The sequence below is a fragment of the Aspergillus udagawae genome, assembly GCF_001078395.1.
Source record: "Aspergillus udagawae IFM 46973 DNA, scaffold_9, whole genome shotgun sequence".
NCBI lineage: Eukaryota > Fungi > Ascomycota > Eurotiomycetes > Eurotiales > Aspergillaceae > Aspergillus > Aspergillus udagawae.
Genome location: NW_025091272.1, coordinates 317,311 through 340,247, shown reverse-complemented (window position 1 = coordinate 340,247; position 22,937 = coordinate 317,311). Strand labels below are relative to the sequence as shown.

Sequence of the window (22,937 nt, the reverse complement as noted above, 5' to 3'; positions counted from 1 at the left end):
CTGGGTTTTTGGGATCATGCAATTCTTCCTTGAGATTAGATTTAGAGACGTAGTTCTGTCATGAATAGTCTATATAGATAATGATATCCTAATGTACATGAGATGCAAATCTCCAGGTATATGCGACTTTTCCCAAACCTGTGTATATCTATCATGTCAATTTGCACAAGAGAAAAGAAGGCATTCAACCAGGTAAGAATACAGTAACCTGCTAGACGAGGTTACAGAAGAGCAGGTCATCTTGGTAATCGAGATAGAGGAAAGTTTAAAGGTATCTCTTCTCATAGATCTCTTCGTAGCACTGGATGTGATCACCCACAGCAAAGTCGGTCCAGCCTTCGAAGCCGATACCACATTCCGTGTCTTTGCGCATTTCGGTCACGTCCTTCTTGACGTTCTTCAGCGATGCAATCGTGCCTATACATCCAGTCAGTCATTTCTGCCTTAAGTGTGAGTCCCCAAAAGTATAAAGCATACCGTCATAGATCGTGTCCTGTCCCCTCAACACTCGAACCTTCCTGGCCCGGTGGATCACGCCATTACGGACTTTGCATCCCGCAATAGCAACCTTCTCTCTTCCCTTCAGGGTGATCTCGAAGATCTGACCAACTTCTGCTTCACCCGTGACACGCTGTGTGACCGATGGCGCCAGGTGCTCACTGAGCGCCGCCTTGACTTCATCCATGAGCTTGTAGATAATGTTGTGATTCATGATTCTGACTCCCCGCAGTTCCGCCATCCGGGACATGGCAGGGTCGATCGGCATATTGAAAGAGATGATGTTCCCGCTTGCCGTGGCTGCATGCTCAATGTCGAACTCACTGATGGGCCCAACTTCGGAGCGAAGCACATTGGCGTAGACTTCGTTGTTGCCAATAGCCGTCACAGAATTGAGCACCGCCTCGGCAGAACCGCCAACATCGGCCTTGATGATGAAATGCACCGGTTTGGGTCCGGATGCATCCTGGTCAGCAAAAGTTTCCGTTTCCTCGTTCTCCTCTTGCCGTCGCTTTTCCTGCTGTTCTCGACGTGCTACGTTGATAGCCGATGTGTCCTCACTCAATCGCTGAGTCTCCGACTTCTCTTGGCGATACTCCACGACGTCCTTGGCATGCTGCTCGTCCTCCGCCTGAAGAATCTCGGTACCGGCAGTGGGCTGCTCCCTCCAACCATCAATTTCCACTGGCATGCCGGGAGAAGCTTCGGAGACGGCGACACCGGCTTCATTGCGAAGCGTGCGAACACGAGCCCACGTTGTACCAGCAACGATGATATCTCCCGGTCGCAGGGTACCACGTCTGATGAGAGCCGTCGCAACACGTCCATAGCTCTTCGTTGTAGCTTCAATCACCCAGCCTTCCACCGCCCCAGCTTTGTCGGCTCGATGGTCAAGAACTTCCGAGAGAGTGACGATAGCCTCCTCGAGTTCCAACATGCCCTGGCCGCTTTTACCGCTCACCCCGATAGCCTGGACATCGCCACCGTAGTCTTCCACATGGACACCATGTACAGAGAGGTCTTGCTTGACCTTTTCTGGGTTGATACCTTCTTTGTCGATTTTGCTGATAGCGACAATGATGGGAACGTTGGATTCGGTGGCGTGCTTGATGGCCTCAATAGTCTGTGGTTTGACACTGTCGTCCGCAGCAACCACCAGCACGACAATGTCGGTTACATTGGCACCGCGACGACGCATATCCAGGAACGCTGCGTGGCCGGGTGTGTCCAAGAAGGTGATAGTCTTGCCCGAAGGCATAGCTACGGAGAATGCACCGATGTGCTGTGTGATACCCCCGTGCTCCGATGCGGCGACCGACGACTTTCGGAGCCAGTCCAGAATGGTGGTCTTGCCGTGATCGACGTGACCCATAATCGTCACTACTGGTGGCCTAGGCGGCAATACGGACTTGTCTTCTGGCTCGGGAGCAGCAACCAGGTCCTGGTCATCGGTCTCGAAGATAGGTTCGAAGTTGTACTCACTCGCGATCAAGCCTGCCGTTTCAGCATCAAGAATATGGCCGTACGAGACATCTTCAAATCCCATTTCTTCCATCCTCCGAATGAATTGTGCCGGCCGCACACCAATGACATCAGCCAGGTTGCTGACGCTGATGAATTCCGGAAGGTAGAGAGGACTGGGAGCCGCCGCCTCGAGCTCCTTCTGCCGAGCCTTCTCTTTCTTCTGGCGCTTACGTTCCTGGCGGCGACGGCGGCGGTCGTCTTCTGGGTCAAATTCTTCGTCGTCAATATCATCTCCTCGTTCCTTGCGACCTTCCCACCGCTTGGGCTTTTGCCCGCTGTGAGTCTCTGCTTCATAGGTCTGTTGAAGTTTTTCCAGGGCTGACTGGTCCCATGTCCATGGGTCTGCCTCCGGTTTGGATGATTTGCGAACTGCTCCAGAAGCTTGGCGGTTGGCACCGCGGGTTTCTGAAACCTCATCCCTAGCATTCGACTGTCGCTGTTTTGCCATTGACTGTCTCTCGGATTCAGTTGATGCAGGAGGAGATTCGGTCTTGCGTGTCTTGCGTCCTGTCTGCACAAGGTAGTCTTCAAGCGCGATGTCCTTTGGGCTTAATTCCCCTAGTCGGTGTCCAGAGTTTTTGTTTTCATATTCCGACCGCAACGACTGGCCCAGCCTCCGAATCTTTAAGGCGTTCTGCTCTTGTTTTATCTGACGAGGCGACTCCAATTTCGGTTTTGGGGTATTACAGCGTGGACAGGTGCTGCTCCTCCCGAAACAATGGTACTGGCATCGTGGGCATTCCCAATCCTTCCCTCGAAGCTTTTTCGCTGGTCTGCCCGAAGTCACATCGACATTTTTCTCTGGTTGGCGCTCCCGTAACGAAGCAGAGGATCGCCTCGTTCCAGAAGCATCGAGCACTCGTAACAAGTCGTCCGTCTTTTCACGTAGCGCAGGTCTCTGCAGTCGTTGCTTGTCCACCTCCTTCTCCTCCCCGGCGGCTACCTTCCTTGCTACCAACGAATCGCGAAGCGCTTGTTCTGCCGGACTCAATGTGGCCGGCTTAAGCGCCTGCTTAGCTCCCCAGCGACCACCAATTTTCGAACCTCCCCATGCTGGACGGGATACCGACCCATCTTCGTTAGGATTCGCTGGCTCGGATGATGATTCAAGGGTCGTTAGGGACGAACGAAAGCTCCGTCGGGGAACATAGGTTGGTATCGGAGCAGAGGCAGATTTCCTGGACCTGGCTGGGCACGACCATTCGGGCCCGTGACGGCGAGAGAGCTGTCATGCTTCTGGGTGAGAATCAAAATCAAGGACTGCAGTCAAGTTCACTTACCTCTACCACTAACCTCCTATGCATAATTCGATGGAAGAGATAACACCCTCTCTCTCTCTCTCTCCAGCACTGCTATGATAGTCGGAGCGTTTCCCTCGGGGGTTAAATTTCCAGACGATACACGATTACATACCCGGTAAATGAAATACGCGTTTCCAGACGAGGTTTCCCGCGCACGAGGTCACGTGCGTCGGCGCATCCGCCGAATCGGAGACGAAGATGTGGATGGCTGCAGTGGAGAGATCCCACCATTCCGCCCCGATAAGAGGTGCTAGGATCTTTTATATCCCTTGAGAGATTCCTCTGGTCTTCCCGGCAAAGAGAGTCAAATCCTCTATCTTCGCGCCGAACCATCTTGTGGGAGATAAACCCGCGCCAATTGCCGCAGAGTTTTATCACAGATCAACTCGGGTCAATTGTCACGCCAAGATGGAGTCGGAGGCTTTTGAGGACATGCAAAAGGGCGGAGGAGCTCTGCGCACCCTCAAGGATTTGGGTGCTGGTGCTGCGGGCGGCATTGCGCAGGTGCTTCTTGGTATGTAGATGTCGATCGTTTATCCTAGTCAACTGTATGCGCTTGCGATACTAACGGCTTGTAGGACAGCCTTTTGGTGGGTGAACCAGAGACTCGCAGATAAGAGTCAAACCTTGGTTAACACTTGTCAGATATTGTCAAGGTGCGGTTACAGACGACGTCAGAGTACAAAAGCGCTCTTGACTGTGCCACGAGAATCTTCAAGAATGAGGGCCCCTTGGCTTTCTACAAGGGGACTTTGACCCCGCTCATCGGTATCGGTGCCTGTGTAAGATTCAACTCCTTGACATTTGCTGGCAAGAATAACTAATAATCTGCAGGTCAGCGTACAATTCGGTGCGTTCCATGAAGCCAGAAGACGGCTGGAGGAGCTCAACAAGAAGAAGTATGCCGACCCCACCCTCTCCTACGGCCAGTACTATCTGGCGGGAAGTTTCGCGGGTCTCACCAACTCCGCCCTCTCGGGACCCATTGAGCACGTCCGTATCCGCCTGCAGACGCAGCCTCACGGCGAGGGCCGCTTATACAGCGGACCCCTCGACTGCATCCGGAAACTCGTTGCTCAAGGAGGCGTGCTGCGCGGTCTCTACAGGGGCCAGAACGTCACGTATCTCAGAGAAGCCCAGGCCTACGGTACCTGGTTTCTGACCTTCGAGTACCTGATGAACCAGGACGCCAAGCGCAACAACATCAAGCGCGAGGAGATCTCCAGCATCAAAGTCGCGACTTACGGCGGTCTTGCCGGTGAGGTCCTGTGGCTGAGCAGCTACCCCTTTGACGTGGTCAAGAGTAAGATGCAGTGCGATGGCTTCGGTGCGCAGCAGCAATATAAGAGCATGACCGATTGTTTCAAGAAGACTTTTGCTGCGGAGGGCTTTGGCGGCTTCTGGAAGGGCCTGGGGCCGACTCTGCTGAGAGCTATGCCCGTGTCTGCGGGTACCTTTGCTGTGTACGTTCCTCTGACGTCGTCGATATGACTTTTGTGCTGACCTGTTACAGCGTCGAGCTCACCATGAGAGCATTGGGCTAGACAGCCTGTCTAGTCGTGTTTTGCCATTGTTTCTTTCAATTAGATATCCAGATCTCGTTCATTTCAACATGAGATTCAAGGAAAAGTTTCATGAGGCAGATAGAGGATGTTCATACTTTATTCATATTGGGAATTTGCTTATATGTACATGGTCGAAGGATAATGAGACCCAGAACGATTCCCCCACATTTGCTTATCATTTCAAGACGTCACCAGCTAGATCGCCAATGAAAAATCCCCAAAAAAATCCTGCCACGCGGTAGGGAAGTAGAACAGATTGAGCCCAGGAAAATCCCACTCCGTGACAAACTGCTCGGGCACAAACGACTGCAGATCCGCCTGCGCATCGAACAGCTCCCAGAACGGAACCATGGCCGCCTGGTCGACGTCCATCCCGCTCTCCTGCACGGCCCTCCCGTATTTCTCGACGCTGAGCTTGAGAATCTGCAGGTAGATCTTACTACTACCGTTCGTGTTACCGTGGGAGTCCGCGCTCTTGGTCAGTTCGCTGAGCAGTCGATTCCCGTGCTCGAGGAGCTCCTGGTGCTCTTCTTTCCGTTCCGGCAGGAGACGTGAGAGCTTGAGGAGGAGAAGGAAGCAGAAGGCACATTTGGCCCAGACAAAGTCCATAGCGTACTTCAGTTTCGCCAGATAGAAGTCCGGCTCGCTGCTGATCAGGCGCAGGTGCCTGCGGGCGCTTGCCTTGGCCAAAACTAGGATATTTCGCTCGGAGGGAGACATTGCCCTGTCGGATGTTAGCTGACGAGCGTGGGAATGCAACTCGGAAAAACGCACGCAACGTTCTCTACGCCCATTGATCGCAGCGCCTTGCAGTAAAGCATCATCTCGGCCCAGCATTTCTGTACGCGTAGTGCGAGCAGGAGGAAGGGCTTTTCCGCTTCGGCTGGGATCGATTCTTCTGTAGAGGGTGAGCCATTTAACATTCTACGTAGCTCGGTAATCTTCAATGAGCTCACCGATGATGCGCAACCAATCACTGATACCAGTCAGTATATTGCTCCATGGAGTTGAAAGGGAAGGGATACGAACTCGAACCAGAGATCAAGTTCAACCTTGACCTCTTGCACGAAACCTGCGATGTCTGAGCGAATAAGAGTCTCTTTGCCGCTCAAGGTATCGTTAATACTAGCTGCTGAAGATCAGCTGAATCGTTCAGAACGTAGGTTAAATGTGTTGGGCTACCTCTAATGGCGTTTAGCTGTAACGATGGTCAGCTTGTTCACAGTGAGGTTGCCTTTCCCTGAACCTACCTCAACTTGAGAGAACAAACGCAAATCCAGAACTGTCGATGATGGATGCTTGAGCAAGGTTCGACACCGACGTGAGTTCCCAAGCAATCGGATGCCCGGTGGTTTGCCGCCATCGACTCGAAATCTAGACGATGATTGTCAAATTCATCCGTACGATATCGATTAAGAGCAGCTTACATATGCTCCAGGACCAATAGCCCGAACCAGGTTCTGGACTTTCGCATCAAATCGCGTTCTTCCTCCGTAGATCCGGAAGTTCCATGTAAGTCTTCAACTTCCTTCATCGACATACGCTGGGTCAGCTCCTCGAAAGCTTCGTCTAGGTCCAGGTCTAAGGCCATCCGAGTAGCAAAGGATAAGATCAACGAGCGCTCCGTCGAATAGCAGGCGACAACGAGCAATGCTTGGACAGACTCCAAGCAATTCAACCTCTTGTTTTGAATGATGACATTAATCCATTTCTTGAGTTCTGCGTGCAGTATATCGGATATCTGAGGACCGAACCCTAACATATGTTAGCAGAGCGCCTTCACCAGGCATAGAGCAAGATTGGCGATTACTGGGTTCGATGCGGCTTCCTATCGTGCAGATAGCGTTGAGAAGGATGCTGCTTCGCGAGCGCACTGAATCGAAGGTGTCGTAGCCAGGGTCGAATATCGGGATATACCTGTCCTGTTCATGGCAATGTACGTATTAGCAAGCTGGAATGAAGATATAGAAGTACTGCAACACATACGCAACCTTGGAAAAATCTGCACCAACTTTGGTTAGCAAACGATGGGGCAAAATACGAACTTTGTCAAGGGGTCTCACGTGTTGAAACAGGAAATGGCATGGTCTGGCGTCATCAAGCCCTTTGAGATAAAGTCCGCAACTGGCTCGTCGCGGATCTCGAAGCCAGACCGTTTTCTCTTTGTCACACTGCCTGCTTCTGTGATAATAGTTTGCATGCGAGAATGGGTAGAAACTTCTCCAGGGCTGGCAGCCAGCCCATGTACCCCTGATTGGTCGCCAGCCGGGGCCACTGCATAATTGGCCTCTGGAAGTTGAGGCACAATGGTGGACCCAAGCATCATCTGAGAAGCAGGGGACATATGGCAATCTGGGCCTTGTCCATTAGGAGGCAGGTTCCCTCTATGAGGCGCCTGTCCCTCAGTGACGAGAACTCGGGCGTCCGAATTTGAACATGTCTGCAGAAGATCACGTAGAGCATCCACTTGCTCCCTAAGCTGACGAACCTCAGCTTCGACATTTTCGAGTCTCCTGCGGAGGCGTCAGTTATACAGGAGTAATCGTGAAACAGGTGCGAGTACATACTCCGTAGTAGGGTCCTTTGGAATGTGGAAAAAGACACATCGCTTTTTTAGCTTGTTACACCTGTAGACAATCAGCACCATCGATCTCTAGCACGAGTATCCATCGTGGCGAATGGTACCTGGTGCAAGGCCTCTTCCCATCACATTTGACCTGGGTACATCAGTGACGAGCTACAGAATACCCTAGACGAAGAGAACATACCTTTGATGTTCGACAAGCGCTACAGGCTCTCTATATCATGTTGTCAGCTATATTGTCGCATGTGCTCACGACAGATAGAGAGAGGGAAACATACCGGAATTCGCTTCTTACCCGGTGGAGCCGACACGACACGGGATGATGCATCTGAATCCATCGCAGGGTGAATACATATCACATATCCGGTAAAAATACTGGCAGCTACTCGAGTGCGGGAGAATCTGGGGAAGTCAAGGTTTCAGCGGAACACTCTGTGGGGAGACACCCTCATCGGGATTAAGCCGGCTCGGCACTGTGTGTCGCATAAATCTACGCTGGAATGGAACAGTGAGACAGGCCATCTTTAAACGGCTGAGAAGAATGGCAGTCGATATATGCTTCGAATTTAAGAAATATAATACAGATTTAAGTCTGAATGATCTCCTTCATGATCAAATTAGAGGCTATCATAAACTGAGCGAGTTATAATTATCAATCCAACTAAATCATTAATACAAGTAGCAGATATCCAACAACAAAGACATGGATAATAAATCAGAATACATAGACAAAGTCCTCATTTTGCCAGTCCGTAAGGTCCTTGAACGCATTGTCTTCCGTGACAGTCTGCTGGATAGGCACACCCTCCTTGTCTACTGGACCAGCACCAATAGCGTACATCGAGTGATCGATGATAGTCGCACTCTTGCCCATTGAAACTCGCTTCTGGGAGTGCTTCTTGTTGAGAACCCAGAGATATACCAGGTTTATACTAAACGTGAGGGTTAAAGCTTGAATGCTGCAAAGGGAAAGGTAACAACTTACATGCAGAGAAGAACCAAAACGCAGAACATGGCGAGGCTGTTTTTCGTTAGTGTGCTGGAACGAGTTGGTGTGTCTCATTGCTTACTTTGAGAGCAGACCACGTCTGTAAAGCGGCGCTTCGGCGGTTGTGTAGAGAGTGGGACCAATGATCTGGAAAACATTAGCATGGAACACTCTATCGTCATTCTGCTGTAAGCACACGCACGTTGCCAACGCATTGTCCGACAATCAACAGGCCAGTCGTCACTTTCTTCTTCGTTTCGCCGGCGGTGTTCGCAGCAGACCAGGAATAGACCATAGGTGCTAAATATCGGTCAGCTACAGTGAAAGGCATGCCTCATAGGAAACATACTGATGCCCGGGTAGACGGAAAGCTGGCGGTTGTTAGCAACACTCCTTAAAAAGGGTATTCATGACCTACAATGTAATATCCAGCAAGCAAAGCACCGCGATGTTCTGCATCGTGCGCAATTTGCAGTAACATTACGCAGCCAGCAATTGACGGTAGACACAAGAGAATGACCACAGGCCCCTTCATCTTGATGACGGTTGCCAGCCACGCTCCACCCATAGTGGCTACAAGCTGTACGGCACCGAACGGAATGTTGAAAAGAATGGTCTTGAACTGATCGAATCCAAAGGACTTGATAATAAGGGGGCCGAAGGTGGAGATGCCGCCGCTGGGGATCCTGCTTCGGTGTGAGTGATATTGTTGGCGCAGCGAGTTCCTGGTCCTCTTACGAGATAGAAAACATCAGAGCAAACCAAATCCATGACTTCAGGTCCAAGCAGGTCTCTTTCACATGATCCCAATTCCAGTGATGAGTCTCGATCCCTTGCTGGTTCATGCGAAGTCTAAATCCTTGTTAGGACCAATGTGCCATAATTGCCGCCCCGAAAATCTTCTGGTAGAATACCTTTCAATAGCGATCAGTTTGTCTTCCTCGTTGAGAAATTTAGCACGTATGGGCGAGTCCGGCATATACAGCCTGAACAAGGCGCGTTAGCAACTTCAAAAATTAGGGATGATTGAACAGCATCTACTCACAGAACCACCACGGAAAACACGACCGTAATGAGACCGAAAAATAAGAAGATAATCTATTGGATAGTCAGTCATACGTTTGTGGACGCTGAACAGGTGCAGTATCACTCACCTGGTAGGGTTCAAAGATCGACGAGGCGATATGTCCAAGACCCCAGGTTATTAGACTGCCGAACTATTTGGTAAGATGGTTGTTAACACAGCTCTGGAAGAATGACTGAACCTTTTCAAATGCTAAACTTACCATAAACACTACACCATTCATGGCGTACCATGAGCCCAGTCGAACCGGCTGCTCGAGCCGACGATACCACATCTGCGTAACGGCGATAAAAGCCGGGGCTTCGCTCTCACAGTCAGTAATCAGTGATGGATGCTGACAACGATATGGAAACACTCACCAAGTCCGGCCTCAAATAGACCAAGGAACATCCGGCAGACCAGCAAGCCTGGGAAGGTGTTCGCCGCCGTCATGCATGTCAACGAGACACCCCACAGAAGAGTGGTGCAGGCTAAGAATTTCCCGAGGGGAATCTTCACCAAGATATAGGCGATCACGGGCTGAGCAACGAGCTGTGCGACATAGACGACCGAACCTAACCAAGAGTATTGCTTGCCATGAAGATGGGCTTTCTCGATCAAACCGAAAACTGATGCATACGAGAGGGTCGACTTGTCCAGCTGTTGCAGGAAATAGATACCCAAGAGTATAGGCAATAGCCTCAAGTCGATCTGTCGCAGAACTCGAGCGTTGTTCTCTGCGGTAAGGACTGTCGAGTGGCCCACTTGCTCAATGAGCTGAAGGGCGTCATCTTTCTTTGTCTGGCTATGTTGCGTATGACCTTGATAAGGCGCAGGATGAACTGTCTCGATCAGTTCCTCATCTCCGCCCTTACCCTGTGCCGGCTGTGCTGCGAGGGACATGGCTCCCTTGCGCTTCCCTAGACTTGATTGAAAGCTCCAGATAGGTGAAGTCTTCTTCAAGTGCCTAAAGGCCAAAAGACAAGCTAAGGAGAAAAGAGAGGGCGTGACTCTGATAGTATGCGTCGCCAAAGTCACTGTGGGATATGCAAGCATACAATGTCGGTTCCGTGACGATCTGTCATGTTGATCAAGGGGACCTTTTTATCCACCGAGGACTGATAGTCTTCGAGAGTGAGGTATGGGGAACCCCGTGGGGAGGTCAACCCCGGACGACGCGACCCAAAACCCGACGGCAAATGACAGCGGAAAATCATTATTACCTGGGTCTGCAAAGTCAATCGCGAGACCAAGGCCATCTAGCCTTGGTAGCATATGGGAAATATGAAGCTAAAACATCAGATTGCATGGCATGAATCTTAGCGACGGGCAACCTCCGGCGCCTCGTCCAATCAATCGAACGGGACCAGAAGTCTACGAAGCGGGGCGAAGGTTCGTGTTAGTCCGGGGAGATGTTGGTTTCGGATTTCGGCAGGAAATCCCGATGGCCATATTCAACATGAAGAGTCACCAGGTGAGACAAGTCGCGGAGAAGACGGCGATGGACCGACGAAGTTATGCGGGGATGAAGAATGTCAACGGAGATAGAAACCGAAGCCCGATCATATACTCCTCGGTGACACTACTCGTAGGCTTATCCACCTTACCCTTTTTCGAATGAGGGGATAATGAGGAGAAGCATTGAAATAGATATGATGTCGTCGTACTGTAGGATTCTTCTCCTGTAAAGTCTCCGCGAGAGTTGTCCTGACCTGCTTCTTTCGAATCAATTGACCTCGCGGTGTACCGAACGAACTATAAGCGATCATGCCTCAAAAGGAATTCTGCCCCAAAGGCTACCAAGAACAGCCTTCAGGAAATACCGCCACGGACCCCTCAGTGTATCTGCGCTCAGGAAACTCGAAAGATCGTTCCTTTAATTTCTCATTCGAACCGATTCGTCAAAACCTTTTCCGTGTGACATTTTCCTCGCAAGACCATCCTCTTCCTCCCTATCCGAGCATCTCGAAGCCAAAAACAGACCTCAATGGCATTCATGTATCTGCCACCGGTGGCGGTTCATCCAAGACAATTGAGGTCGGCGACGTGACGGCCACAGTCGACTGGAGCGAGACTCCAGTAGTCTCGTTGTCGTGGACCGGTGAAGAAAAGCCCCTCCACCGGGATCTGCCATTGCGCTCGTACGTGACCGACGCAACCGGCATCGCGCACTATTCTGAGCACGACCGGAATGCGCTTCATGTTGGGCTGGGAGAGAAGAGGGCACCCATGGATCTCACCGGGCGTCACTTCCAGCTTTCGGCGACAGACAGTTTCGGATACGATGTTTACAACACAGATCCGTTGTATAAGCACATCCCGTTGCTGATCAAGGTGACTCCCGCTGGTTGCGTGGCCATATTCTCAACGACACATGCCAGAGGGACGTGGTCAGTCGGTTCCGAAATCGATGGACTCTGGGGTCACTTCAAGGTGTACCGTCAAGACTATGGTGGCCTCGAGCAGTATCTGATCGTAGGGAAGACACTCAAAGATACCGTGAGGTCATATGCAGAGCTCCTTGGCTTCCCGCTCCTTGTACCTCGCTGGGCTTATGGCTACATCTCTGGAGGCTACAAGTACACCATGGTTGATGACCCACCTGCGCACCAAGGACTCATGGAGTTCGCGGACAAGCTCAAGGAGCACGGCATTCCATGCTCTGCCCACCAGATGAGCTCGGGCTACTCAATTGCAGAGACTGAACCCAAGGTCCGCAATGTCTTCACCTGGAACAAGTATCGGTTCCCCAACCCCGAAGAGTGGATTAAGAAGTACCACGCTCGAGGAATCAGACTCCTTACCAACATCAAGCCTTTTGTGCTTGCGTCACATCCAGATTACCAGAAGCTTGTCAGTGCAGGGGCACTGTTCAAGAAGCCCGATACTCAGGAACCGGGCACAATGAGACTATGGAGCGCAGGAGGTGCGACCGGTGGTGATGGATGCCACATCGATTTTACCTCCTCCTTCGCTTTCCGATGGTGGTATGAAGGTGTCCAGAGCCTGAAGCGAGCCGGAATCGATGGTATGTGGAACGACAACAACGAATATACGCTTCCCGATGATGAATGGCAACTGGCTCTGGATGGATCAGTAGTCGCTGAGAAGGCAAAGAAACAGAGCGACAAATCCGTCGGGCTCTGGGGCCGCGCAATGCATACTGAACTCATGGGCAAGGCATCTCATGACGCCTTAGTCGACATGGAGCCCAAATACAGACCATTTGTTCTCACAAGAAGTGCCACTGCTGGCACTCTTCGGTATGCAGCCAGCTCATGGAGTGGAGACAATGTGACTAGTTGGGAGAGCATGAAAGGCGCAAACGCCTTGTCTTTGAGCGCCGGTATTTCACTGTTGCAGGTAAGACTTCGCCATAACAGACTGAGCTGGGCGAACATTGCATGCTGACTCTTGATAGTGCTGCGGCCATGATATTGGTGGTTTCGAAGGTATGCCTCCTCCCTTGAGAGTACTGTTGAAGACGAAGAATCTGACTGTTTCCTCAATAAGGACCACAACCCTCTCCCGAACTCCTCCTCCGATGGGTCCAACTAGGTATCCATTCGCCCCGGTTCGCCATCAACTGCTTCAAAACGTCGCCCGGAAACACCTCTGTGGGAGATGTCATTGAGCCCTGGATGTACCCCGAGATCACTCCGCTGGTCCGCGACACCATCAAGCGCCGTTATGAGATCCTCCCCTACATATACTCCCTTGGTCTGGAGAGCCACCTGACCGCTTCTCCACCTCAGCGCTGGATTGGATGGGGTTACGAGTCCGATCCAGAAGTCTGGACCAAGGCTCTCAAGTCCGGAGAAGAACAGTTCTGGTTCGGTGACACTATCCTTGTTGGAGGCGTGTACGAGCCCGGTGTAACCGTCGCGAAGATGTACCTTCCCCGTAAGGCGAATGATGAGTTCGACTTTGGGTATGTCAACATGAACGCGCCCTACACCTATTACGCCTCCGGCCAGTGGGTCGAGATTCCTTCTCAATGGAGAGAAAGCATCCCGCTTGTTGCGCGTATCGGTGGTGCCATTCCTGTTGGAAAGCCCGTTCAAACCAGAGTGCCTGGGGATGAGACTGAGGCTTCATTGGCTGTAGAGGAACTTGACGACTACAGAGGCGTTGAGATATTCCCTCCCAAGGTCAGCTCTCATGGTCGTGTCTTCACCTCTAGCTGGTTTGAGGATGACGGAATTTCCCTGCAGCCTACGATGTCAACGTACATCATCAGCTACAGCTCGACGGAGGAGAAGGTAACTGTTGGATTCAAACGCGACGAAGAGAGCGGCTTTGTTCCCGCTTGGAAGGATCTGGATATCATCTTGCACAACGGTGACGAGAGACGCGTTGTGTCTGATGATGGCAGGCCTGTGGAATACAAGGGGAGAGACTCTCGAGGCCGCGTTGTTTTTACTTTGAAGAATTAGATGCTACAGCGTGATGAGTCACACAGTTCCTGAATAGCCGATTCTCTGTAGTTGGCAATAAGGCTATGCACAAAGGAAAAGAAAGAGAGGCTTAGCGTTGCAGAATAGAAAGATAGACGAGCTTTGAGAGAATTCACGTTGAACTTCTTGAACTTATTGCTTCAGATTTCGCGGTTGAACACCCGGCTGACACTCCATACCGAACAAGATATGGATCCTTATTGATATGGCCGCTTGCTTGAGAGGATATAAAGGAAGATCTCCCGGAAAGTTGACTTGAATTGAAGCTGTTAATACAGATGATCGCACCAGAAAGTGAGAAGACTTTACATAGCTCTATACAATACAATCCCTCAGTTGATTGAAATACCGGACTTTGGGTATGAAATAACAAAACCTCACTAAGGGTCAACACACATCATTGCTGGTTTTCGGCGGTCTCAGCCATGTTCTCTGGAAGCTTGATGCCGAGCTCCTTCAGTGTAGGGAGTCTGTGTGTGATCTTGCCCTTCTTCGCCTCCTCCAGTCTCCGTTTTTGGCCTGCCTCTCCGGCTCTTCCCAGGACACCAGCAATGACAGCCACGGAACGCAAACTGTCGTCATTCGCAGGAATGGGGTAAGTTACTTGAGTTGGGTCGGCATCCGTGTCGATGATGCCGATTGTTGGAACATTGTTCAAGCCACACTCGTGCAGTAAAACAACATTCTCAATGGGATTAAAGCACACCACAAGGTCTGGCTTAATTGCCGGCTGATCCGTCCGAGAATCCTTGAATTCCGGCAATTCTTCGTCAAACGCATTTACCACCTTGGTATCGCAATGGCCTAAGATCTGTTGTCCATTGGTCAAGCTGCCAGGAATCCAACGTTCAAAAATGTGGTAGCCTTTGGCCAGCTCCGCGGCCCGGACAACAGCCCGTTTTTGACCCTTTCGTGTGCCGACGAAAAGAATCAATCCACCTCGGGCAGCAACCTCTTCCACAACCTTGGCTGCACGCCGCAAGTGCGCTGCAGTTATATCGAGCGAAATAACATGAACACCTTCTCGAATACCAAAGATATAGCGCGAGTTCTGCGGGTTCCAGCGAGAAGTAGAATGGCCGAGATGTGTTTGAGATGCGAGGAGCAATTCGAGGGTGATATCGGAGGGTCGAGGAGGATTTCGGATCAGGTCTTCTGGTTGGTATGCGACTGCTACATCACTACCGAGGGCGTGAAAATTGTGTCCTGCAAGGGTATAAAGTCAGAACTCTAGCAGGAGGTGGAGGAAGATTGTTCGTTCTCGCTCACTTTGCAGTTCGCGCTTGCGCCACGCCTCCTTGGCTGACAGCGCTACTGAGCCTGTCTCTTTAGCGGCGCTGGCAGATGAACCCGGCTGCTGCGTTACTTCTTTTGCGGGGGTTTCTACTGCGGTTTCGACAGGAGTTCCTGTCGAGGAGAATCGGCTCAGGATGCGAGTCTGTCTATTCAGAGCAAGTTGGCGACCTGCAGAAGACTGATTAACAACAGATTTCAAATGATGTTATATCGAACAACTATCAATTGAAAACATACTCTGCCGCACGCATAATTGTCGAACAATCATCTTGAAATATGCTGAATTAGAAGGTTGAGCTGCTCCGTATGCGAAATGCTCAGTTTCCGGCCGATCGAACTTTTGATGTCGGGCTTGGCGGATGTTCGGGCCTGAGGCACATATAATGCGCTAGTCCATTTTAGGGCGGGTGCACCCTTCATAGATCACACCCGCTGAACCACAGCTATATTGGGTATTTTTACTTGGAAGGGAGTGTGCAAGACAGTATATAAAGGCTCATACCATCAGTCTGTCATGTCTATTGCATTGCTGACAGTGAATTGTCCCACAGATATTCCCATTGACAAGAATGTCTTCGGGGACTCTTTTCTCTTCGTTCTCAAATGAACTAAAGCCATCGGGTGCTTCAGAATTCAGATCAGGATGAGAAGAGAAGAAGTGTCGCTATTATGGTATCCTTGTCTTGAATTTTACTCAAAATGAACTGTAAGGACACTTATTTCTCTGCCTGCCTAATTCTGGGAAACTGTGAAACATGCTTGTATTGTCTGCCATCTGCTTCGGAGTGCTCAAAGCCTCAAAGGGAAATTCTCAGAAGCTCTTGGACTGCGGATAAAGGCTTCAATTCATAGCCGGAGATCTTTCAATGGCTTGACATCAAAGGATACACAAGCATACAAAGTCTTACAACCTGACTCACTGGCCAGCACTGCAGTCTCTTCAACACCATAACCACCTGTTGCGCATCTGTGAAGTACCTCAGCACCAGAAAATGAAATGTGATCAACGACAACTGTAATACTATCTGGAAACAACTATATGCAGGCGATATATGTACCCTGGCCGAGGAATGGTTCCGAAGCAATCGTCGGCCCGCTATCAAGGCCTAACGGCCGACCGGTTGTCTCGCGATGAAGCTATAGTCATGCGGCTCGAGAGTCATGTCGACACGGCCAGTGCTACCATGACATTCAAGTCACCTACATAGACTGCGGAAGATACTCTGATCTGAGCGGACTCTTACCAGCTGAGGTCAAGCTCATTCGGTAGACGAACATCTTGGCCGCTTGATGATTGATGAAAGCAAAAGCCATCATGTTAGCAAGGTTCTTTGGGATGCATTGACCAAATCAATCAGCATCGCTCACGTTACTACGGCACAATATACGTTCTGCAAATCAGTCTTCGTCTTCAAAGTGCATATCGAAACAAATTAAATCTAGTCATTGGCCGTCAAGCAAACTGCCTCATGTGCAACATCGGTATCAAGGAAAAACAAGCGAAGCAGCAGCAAGTCATCCTCGTGCAGGTCAAAGTCATCACATAGATAAAAAGAGAAACTCGGAATTCCGTCTCAGCCGAGGACGATCCAAGAAATCTATTTCTTGAAGAAGCCGCCCAAGTTACCCATCAGACTACCGCCGCTTGACGAACCAGGCCCGCCCTGGTGACTGCCGTACTGGGAGCCACCGTGGCTGCCGTATCCGGGTGTATCGTCCTTGTTCTTGTGCTTCTTGACGGCGTCTTCCAGGACAGATCCCATGATGGCGCCTCCGATGGTACCCAGAATACCGTGGTCAGCTTTGTGGCCTGCGAAGCCGCCCGCGAGACCGCCCGCGAGAGCACCGCCGAGTCCTCGTTCGCCCTCTTGGGCTCCACCGGGAGCGTTCTGGTCATTGTAGCTAGTGAGAGAAAGGTCAGCTGATGTTGCCGGAAGTTTATGTACGTGAGAAGAGAGTGGTGGGGCAGGTGACATACCCAGACTGCTGCCCGTATGACCCCTGGCCCTGGTGTTGTTGACCGTACTGGTCGTGTTGACCGTATTGGCTCTGCTGGTGCTGGCCGTACTGATCCTGGTTGTAATCGCGCTGCTGGTTGTAGTAGTCACCAGAGCCTCCGTATTGACCGTGCTGCTGACCATGCTGTTGACCTTGCTGTTGGCCATATTCCTGGCCGTATTGCTGGTTAGGGTAAGACTGCTGTCCGTAGCCGCCTTGGGAGTATCCTCCCTGCTGGTATTGGCCTTGGCCCTGGCCGTAGCCTTGCTGCTGGGAATAATGATCGTATGGACCGGACATGATTGTGTTGATCGGTTTGTTGGAGTAATAGAAGGTGGATAAGATGGAACTTTCAAGAGGAGATAATGTGTGATTGACTGAAGAATGATGAAGCAGAGGTAAAGTTCAAGGGCGTCCCTCCTGTCTTTTATATCTACTACCTAGTAAATTATAACTTGGTACATGTAGGGCTGAGTTGATTGCTGACGGGATGAACCCCACAATCAGTCATTTAGTCGCGCCCAGGGCAATGAGACCACCGCTGGATCCCTATGGGACAATACAATAATCTGTCGGATGCTATCACTGTCCCGTCATCGATGGGGCGCTTCTGACAACCCCCATTGGTATGCGGATACTTCAAATTGTGGCTTAACCATTTCATGGCCATACATTTCGACTTCATGATCCATATTCCCAAATAAATACCTACGCCACAACGCGTTATGGTCAGCGAAAGGAGCGGGGTGGCTGTGGCCTTCCAAAAGCCCAGGGCTGAGTTCGACAACAATACGGAAAGTTGTACGTTCTATTACGCAGAACATGCCCCGCCAGATCTTCTGGGCTTTACTCGTTTAGGTAAATTTTGATCAGATCCTGAATTTCGATGCTAGATGGCTCCAATTATTATTAGCGACTGCATTCTTGGCTCTGGATATCAACAAGAGACTTGAAATTTCGAACTAAAGAAAACTCTCAATTTCTAGTTGCCTAAATCTCGACGAACTGGACCGCTGTTTGTTACCTATCGGATTGCCATTAAAATACAGTATATAGAGCCACCTGTGGCTGGGTCGAGTGGCTGTGCAATGGCAAGAGCGTAATGCATCTTGCTGTTATTATCCACTCCGTTGACAAACAACCATTATCCTGTGCCTGTCATTTCTGAATTCGTAATATTGTTCTTGCAAAGCTATATTTAGGGACTGCAATCTGTTCAATGTATTCATCGTGACATATCCGAGGTTGCCGACTTCCGTAAGGTATCTTGGATACCTTACCTTACTGTAGCAAGCACGCCCCTCCAATCATACAACTGCCTCACCCCTCACGTTAATTCCACTCAACAGGCAGCCATATTATTCGCATCTCCATTGACTACCTACCTATGGCATAGAGCTCAGTCCTTCGGCGCCGCGGACACAGAGAAACACAGGGCGAAACAAAAATGAGCCGCTTTGGGTTGAGCATGGAGATGGGTCTTTCGGCTCAATGGGCTAGGCTCTTAATCGTCGCGTTTCGGACATTCTCTGGGCAAGGCTACAAGGGGGAATTCCAAATCGCAGCTGCAAGATTTGAGCAACCATCTACTCGGAACTTGATATCTATATGCTTAGATACTGCTGTTGTCCGTATCCAAGTTCAGCCGACTTGACTGACTCTGTTATATACGTCCCTGCTCCCACTAGATAAGCCACGACTAACCCTGTACCTGGTGCCTACCACCATTCAATACTATAAGTCTCAATGTCTACTTCACCAAGAGGCTCTCCTTCCACTGATCTACAATCAGCTCGCTCCACAGTTCATGCAGCGTGTGATGTCGGGATGAAAATGTCGCAAGAGTCATGCTCAACGCCTATCAGATGCGGATGATCACTCTCGGAAAAAGTAAACATGTGTCAGCAAGCAACCCATCTTTGGGGCAAAAGACGCTGGACTACTTCATGATCATTACTTTCCTACCAAGGACAATCACATAATGGCCGAGTCACGCAAACTTCTTTAACCAACTAACGGCTGGAAAAGGCACCTGATCTACCTCTCACAGAAGTTTGCTCAATCCAATCGACATGAAACGCCCCTTTGTGATGAGAACTAACGACATTAGCATGAGACATTGTAGTGGACCGATCATGCGTTTGCAGCTCAATTTTGATCTACGTGAGCGACTTTGCACTATTACGCGACCCACCACTTGAGCTTGCTTTCAGTAGTGAAGTCACCCGCATCTTGCATACGGTCAAGCATGCTTTCATGAGGGATTGTGATGGAGAAGCTATAAGAAGTTGTTTAAACTTTTATATCCATCTAATCAGCGCATCTGCATAGTGAACCTCTTCCCGGAGAGGATATTGGGCAGAATGTATCATGTTTCTTTCCTCGTCTTGCTTCTTGCATCCCTCCTGATCACCTCAACAGCGGCAGAGCACCCAACAGTCTATATCATTCGTCATGGCGAGAAATCCGGCGACCCCGAGGACTCCGGGTTGAACGCCGACGGCTTCAGGCGAGCCCAATGCCTCCGAGACGTGTTCGGTGTCAACTCAACATATGACATTGGCTATATCGTCGCCCCGAGGCCTAACAGATGTATGCCATAGTCTCTACTGGCGTTACCTAACGGCTTAGCCGGATAATGTTGATCTAACCATTTACTCTCGCTTAGACGGTCAACACAGACGCTCGTTCGAGACCGTGCTCCCACTCGCTATCGACTTAGGTCTTGCAGTTGATCTCTCGTGCAAACGGAATCAAGTCAGATGCGTAGCAAAACTCGTGAGGAACTTCCAGGGACCGGGAAATATTCTGGTTTCCTGGCGACATGGGAAAATGAAAGAAATCGTGGAGGAACTGGGCTCTGATCATGCCCTGGAATATCCAGAGGACCGGTGAGTCGTGCCGGGCTATTCCGTGCCTGAATCCTTGCTAATTCCGACCAGCTTCGATTTGATCTGGACTGTTGCTTTTCCTTACGACAATATCACGGATGTCAGGAGCGAAGGATGCCCTGGTCTTGATACTCGGTCATTACTTAAGGTGCAAGGTTGACGAGCGTGGGATCCCCTTGGTTGGAGCAGCAAGACGGTGGCAGGTTTCGTCTCGGTAGGACTTTTATCGGCGTTTTTGTTCAAGGCTCAATAAATATGCGTATAGCGAAGGAGTAATTGACATTTCTATATTCATATGTCATGCTCTTGGTAACATGTGGTTAGATGGGCAAGAGGCTTATGCCCAAAGCATAGACGACACCAAATATCGCAAGCACCCTTCTGAGAAACTGTTCTTTGCCTCATACCATTATATGTTTCACTTTCTTGTCATTCATTCAGTTGACTAAGACGAATCAGTCCATTCAACCGTAGAGCGATAAAGGAGCAGCTATTGATTAACCACACTAACACTAGATAGAAGCTCCAGTCGCTCGTAACAATAGCCTCTGGTCTTTTAATATACCTACCGTCCACCACTCCAAAAGTCCCATGTCAACACTGTCCTTAAGTTATAGATAATCCTCATACATCTCAATGTGGATAGTGAATCTACTGTGCGGGCGGTGAACCAATCATTCCAATCAGTCCAGCCGAGCGGAGAAAACTGAATGCCAAGATTTCAACACCCACCTAAATTTTTCGAGGTATCGCAGCTTTCGCTAACGACTTTGACCGACCGATTCTGGACAACCAGCAAGACGAACCAACGTCCCGATATTGCAACGAGATCGCTCGTTTCTATAATTGGATAGTCTGCGGTCTTGATATCGAAGTCAGGATGGATGATATCGAGGTATGTGGTTCCTGAAGCTTCGTAAGCCCCGCGCTCACGACGCTTGGGAAACTAACAACCTTTTTTATCAGGATCGGTTGCGAAGCCATGCTCAGGCCTTCGACGGTCTTCTGTCTTTGATTCCTGCGAAGTACTATTATGGTGAAGATGGCAGCGTACGTGATCATCATGAATAATCCCATGCTCCCCACCCAGTGAAAAAAAAAATATTGCTTCTTTCTCTCCGTTTTGGCTTGAATATTCCCCGGCCGTGGTTGACCATAATTCCTTCTATAGGACCAATGGAAGCGAAAGAAGCAGACAAAGGAGCAAGCCCGCGAAGCCAAACGTGCGAAATTGGACCCCGATTCTGCCAAAACGGCCAAGGACGTTATGGACGAGAATGCACGGAAGCGTAAGCGGGACGAGGAGAAGCAGAATGGGCCCGAGTCATCCGGGGAAGAAGAGCTGGGCTCTGAACTTCCCAAGGAAGGCCTAAAGAGAGGCGATGCCAAATCGAAAAAGCAGAAGCAGGCCGCTACAGAGCAATCGGATGACACGGCGGCCAAATTGGAGGAAGCCGAAGCGCGCAAGAAGATAAGAGAGGAGAAGAAAGCACAGAAGAAAGCCGCTCAGAAAGAGAAGAAGAAGGGCAAGGAAGCTGCCAAGAAAGAGAAACAAAGTGAAAAGTCCGAGTCGAAGCCTGCGAGCGATAAGGCAGAAGAGAAGCAGCCTTCCAAGGTAGAAGACAGCGATGATGAGATTGAGCAAGAAGGTGCTGTCCCTGAGGAAGGCCTCTCACTCGAATTCAACCCCGAGCCCGCAGAACAGTCATCCTCTCCATCCTCAGCACCCAACTCTCCCGGGTTTGATGCCTCAAATGACCACTCCGGCAGCTCTTCCATATCTTCCATCGCCCCTCCTTCTGCTTCCACAGACGCCAACGACGCCTCCCAAAAGTCATCATCTGAACCCAAGCCTCTCAAGCCGACCCCAGAAGAGTTAAAACAGCGCTTACAGAAGCGCTTGGACGAGCTGCGTGCCGCCCGGCATGCTGACGGATTAAACGGCAAGCCCGCCCGAAACCGCCAGGAGCTGATCGAGGCTCGCCGGCAGAAAGCCGAGCAGCGCAAGGAACACAAGAAACTGCTGCGACAGAAGGCCAGGGAAGAAGAGCAGCGCGCCAAAGACGAGGCCATGGCCAAGCGCTTCTCCCCCGGTGGCTCTGGCTCGCTTCTTGCGTCGCCGCGGTCCCCCGCAGATTCGATCGGCTCCAACGTCAACTACTCATTCGGCCGGGTGGTGTTCGGCGACGGCCAGCAGGCCGACCCCAGTTTGATGAGCGTTCGGGAACAGCCAAAGCGTCATGGGCCGCAGGACCCCGCTACGGCACTAAAAGCGGCTGAGGCAAAGAAGGCCCGTCTGGCCGAGATGGATGAGGAGAAGCGTGCGGATATTGAACAGAAGGACATGTGGCTGAATGCCAAGAAGAGGGCGCACGGAGAACGCGTCCGTGATGACACCTCGCTCCTCAAGAAGGCGCTGAAGCGCAGGGAGTCCGCGAAGAAGAAGTCCGAGCGGGAATGGAAGGAGCGTCTTGAAGCCGTCAAGAAGGGCAAGGACGTGCGTCAGCAGAAGCGCGAGGAGAACCTCCGCAAGCGACGTGAGGAGAAAGGCAACAAGGGCAAGAAACCTGCCGGAGGGAAGAAGAAGGCCAGACCTGGGTTTGAGGGAAGCTTCAAAGCCAAGGTGGGTGGAAAGAAATGAAGGAAAGTCGTCCAAGGTGATGGCTCCGCAGTTGTGTGTATCTATGACAGACAGCCCTGTCAAAAAGTAAGGGAAGGAAGCTGAGTGTGGGATCTGGAGAACTGGTGTTTGGGGTCTTTTGGGAAATGCTC

At 50.7% G+C, this 22,937-nt stretch overlaps 9 protein-coding genes across 9 annotated transcripts; 4 read left to right on the top strand and 5 right to left on the bottom strand.

Annotated features, from left to right (window-relative positions):
• Positions 1-265: 265 nt before the first annotated feature.
• On the bottom strand, positions 266-3,326 carry Aud_010361 (translation initiation factor 2; the record flags this gene model as incomplete). Its single annotated transcript, XM_043295204.1, has 3 exons — positions 266-417; positions 478-3,247; positions 3,303-3,326. 3 exons carry the CDS (start codon positions 3,324-3,326, stop codon positions 266-268), a joined length of 2,946 nt encoding a protein of 981 aa, XP_043151139.1.
• A 405-nt stretch (positions 3,327-3,731) lies between these two features.
• Positions 3,732-4,867, top strand: Aud_010360 (putative mitochondrial carrier protein (Ymc1); the record flags this gene model as incomplete). The annotated part of the gene is made up of 4 exons (XM_043295203.1): positions 3,732-3,837; positions 3,969-4,105; positions 4,158-4,786; positions 4,837-4,867. The coding sequence occupies 4 exons, from the start codon at positions 3,732-3,734 to the stop codon at positions 4,865-4,867; spliced, it is 903 nt and encodes a 300-aa protein (XP_043151138.1).
• A 216-nt stretch (positions 4,868-5,083) lies between these two features.
• On the bottom strand, positions 5,084-7,810 carry Aud_010359 (putative C6 transcription factor; the record flags this gene model as incomplete). Its single annotated transcript, XM_043295202.1, has 13 exons — positions 5,084-5,612; positions 5,663-5,786; positions 5,845-5,864; positions 5,918-6,017; positions 6,071-6,086; positions 6,139-6,262; positions 6,316-6,643; positions 6,699-6,805; positions 6,952-7,401; positions 7,456-7,515; positions 7,574-7,605; positions 7,657-7,686; positions 7,751-7,810. 13 exons carry the CDS (start codon positions 7,808-7,810, stop codon positions 5,084-5,086), a joined length of 1,980 nt encoding a protein of 659 aa, XP_043151137.1.
• Positions 7,811-8,187: 377 nt separating this feature from the next.
• Aud_010358 (putative MFS transporter) lies at positions 8,188-10,426 on the bottom strand (the record flags this gene model as incomplete). The annotated part of the gene is made up of 12 exons (XM_043295201.1): positions 8,188-8,404; positions 8,458-8,493; positions 8,543-8,607; positions 8,663-8,760; positions 8,810-8,831; positions 8,879-9,146; positions 9,199-9,312; positions 9,375-9,446; positions 9,506-9,558; positions 9,615-9,677; positions 9,747-9,844; positions 9,904-10,426. The coding sequence occupies 12 exons, from the start codon at positions 10,424-10,426 to the stop codon at positions 8,188-8,190; spliced, it is 1,629 nt and encodes a 542-aa protein (XP_043151136.1).
• Positions 10,427-11,290: 864 nt separating this feature from the next.
• On the top strand, positions 11,291-13,959 carry Aud_010357 (putative alpha-glucosidase; the record flags this gene model as incomplete). The annotated part of the gene is made up of 3 exons (XM_043295200.1): positions 11,291-12,886; positions 12,945-12,975; positions 13,037-13,959. 3 exons carry the CDS (start codon positions 11,291-11,293, stop codon positions 13,957-13,959), a joined length of 2,550 nt encoding a protein of 849 aa, XP_043151135.1.
• A 418-nt stretch (positions 13,960-14,377) lies between these two features.
• On the bottom strand, positions 14,378-15,544 carry Aud_010356 (mitochondrial 37S ribosomal protein uS2m; the record flags this gene model as incomplete). Its single annotated transcript, XM_043295199.1, has 3 exons — positions 14,378-15,186; positions 15,250-15,444; positions 15,514-15,544. 3 exons carry the CDS (start codon positions 15,542-15,544, stop codon positions 14,378-14,380), a joined length of 1,035 nt encoding a protein of 344 aa, XP_043151134.1.
• Positions 15,545-16,874: 1,330 nt separating this feature from the next.
• On the bottom strand, positions 16,875-17,574 carry hel10 (putative high expression lethality protein Hel10; the record flags this gene model as incomplete). Its single annotated transcript, XM_043295198.1, has 2 exons — positions 16,875-17,178; positions 17,255-17,574. The coding sequence occupies 2 exons, from the start codon at positions 17,572-17,574 to the stop codon at positions 16,875-16,877; spliced, it is 624 nt and encodes a 207-aa protein (XP_043151133.1).
• A 2,063-nt stretch (positions 17,575-19,637) lies between these two features.
• Positions 19,638-20,325, top strand: Aud_010354 (putative phosphoglycerate mutase family protein; the record flags this gene model as incomplete). Its single annotated transcript, XM_043295197.1, has 3 exons — positions 19,638-19,866; positions 19,943-20,165; positions 20,217-20,325. The coding sequence occupies 3 exons, from the start codon at positions 19,638-19,640 to the stop codon at positions 20,323-20,325; spliced, it is 561 nt and encodes a 186-aa protein (XP_043151132.1).
• Positions 20,326-21,062: 737 nt separating this feature from the next.
• Positions 21,063-22,806, top strand: Aud_010353 (putative 60S ribosome biogenesis protein Rrp14; the record flags this gene model as incomplete). Its single annotated transcript, XM_043295196.1, has 2 exons — positions 21,063-21,215; positions 21,337-22,806. The coding sequence occupies 2 exons, from the start codon at positions 21,063-21,065 to the stop codon at positions 22,804-22,806; spliced, it is 1,623 nt and encodes a 540-aa protein (XP_043151131.1).
• Between the last annotated feature and the right edge of the window lie 131 nt (positions 22,807-22,937).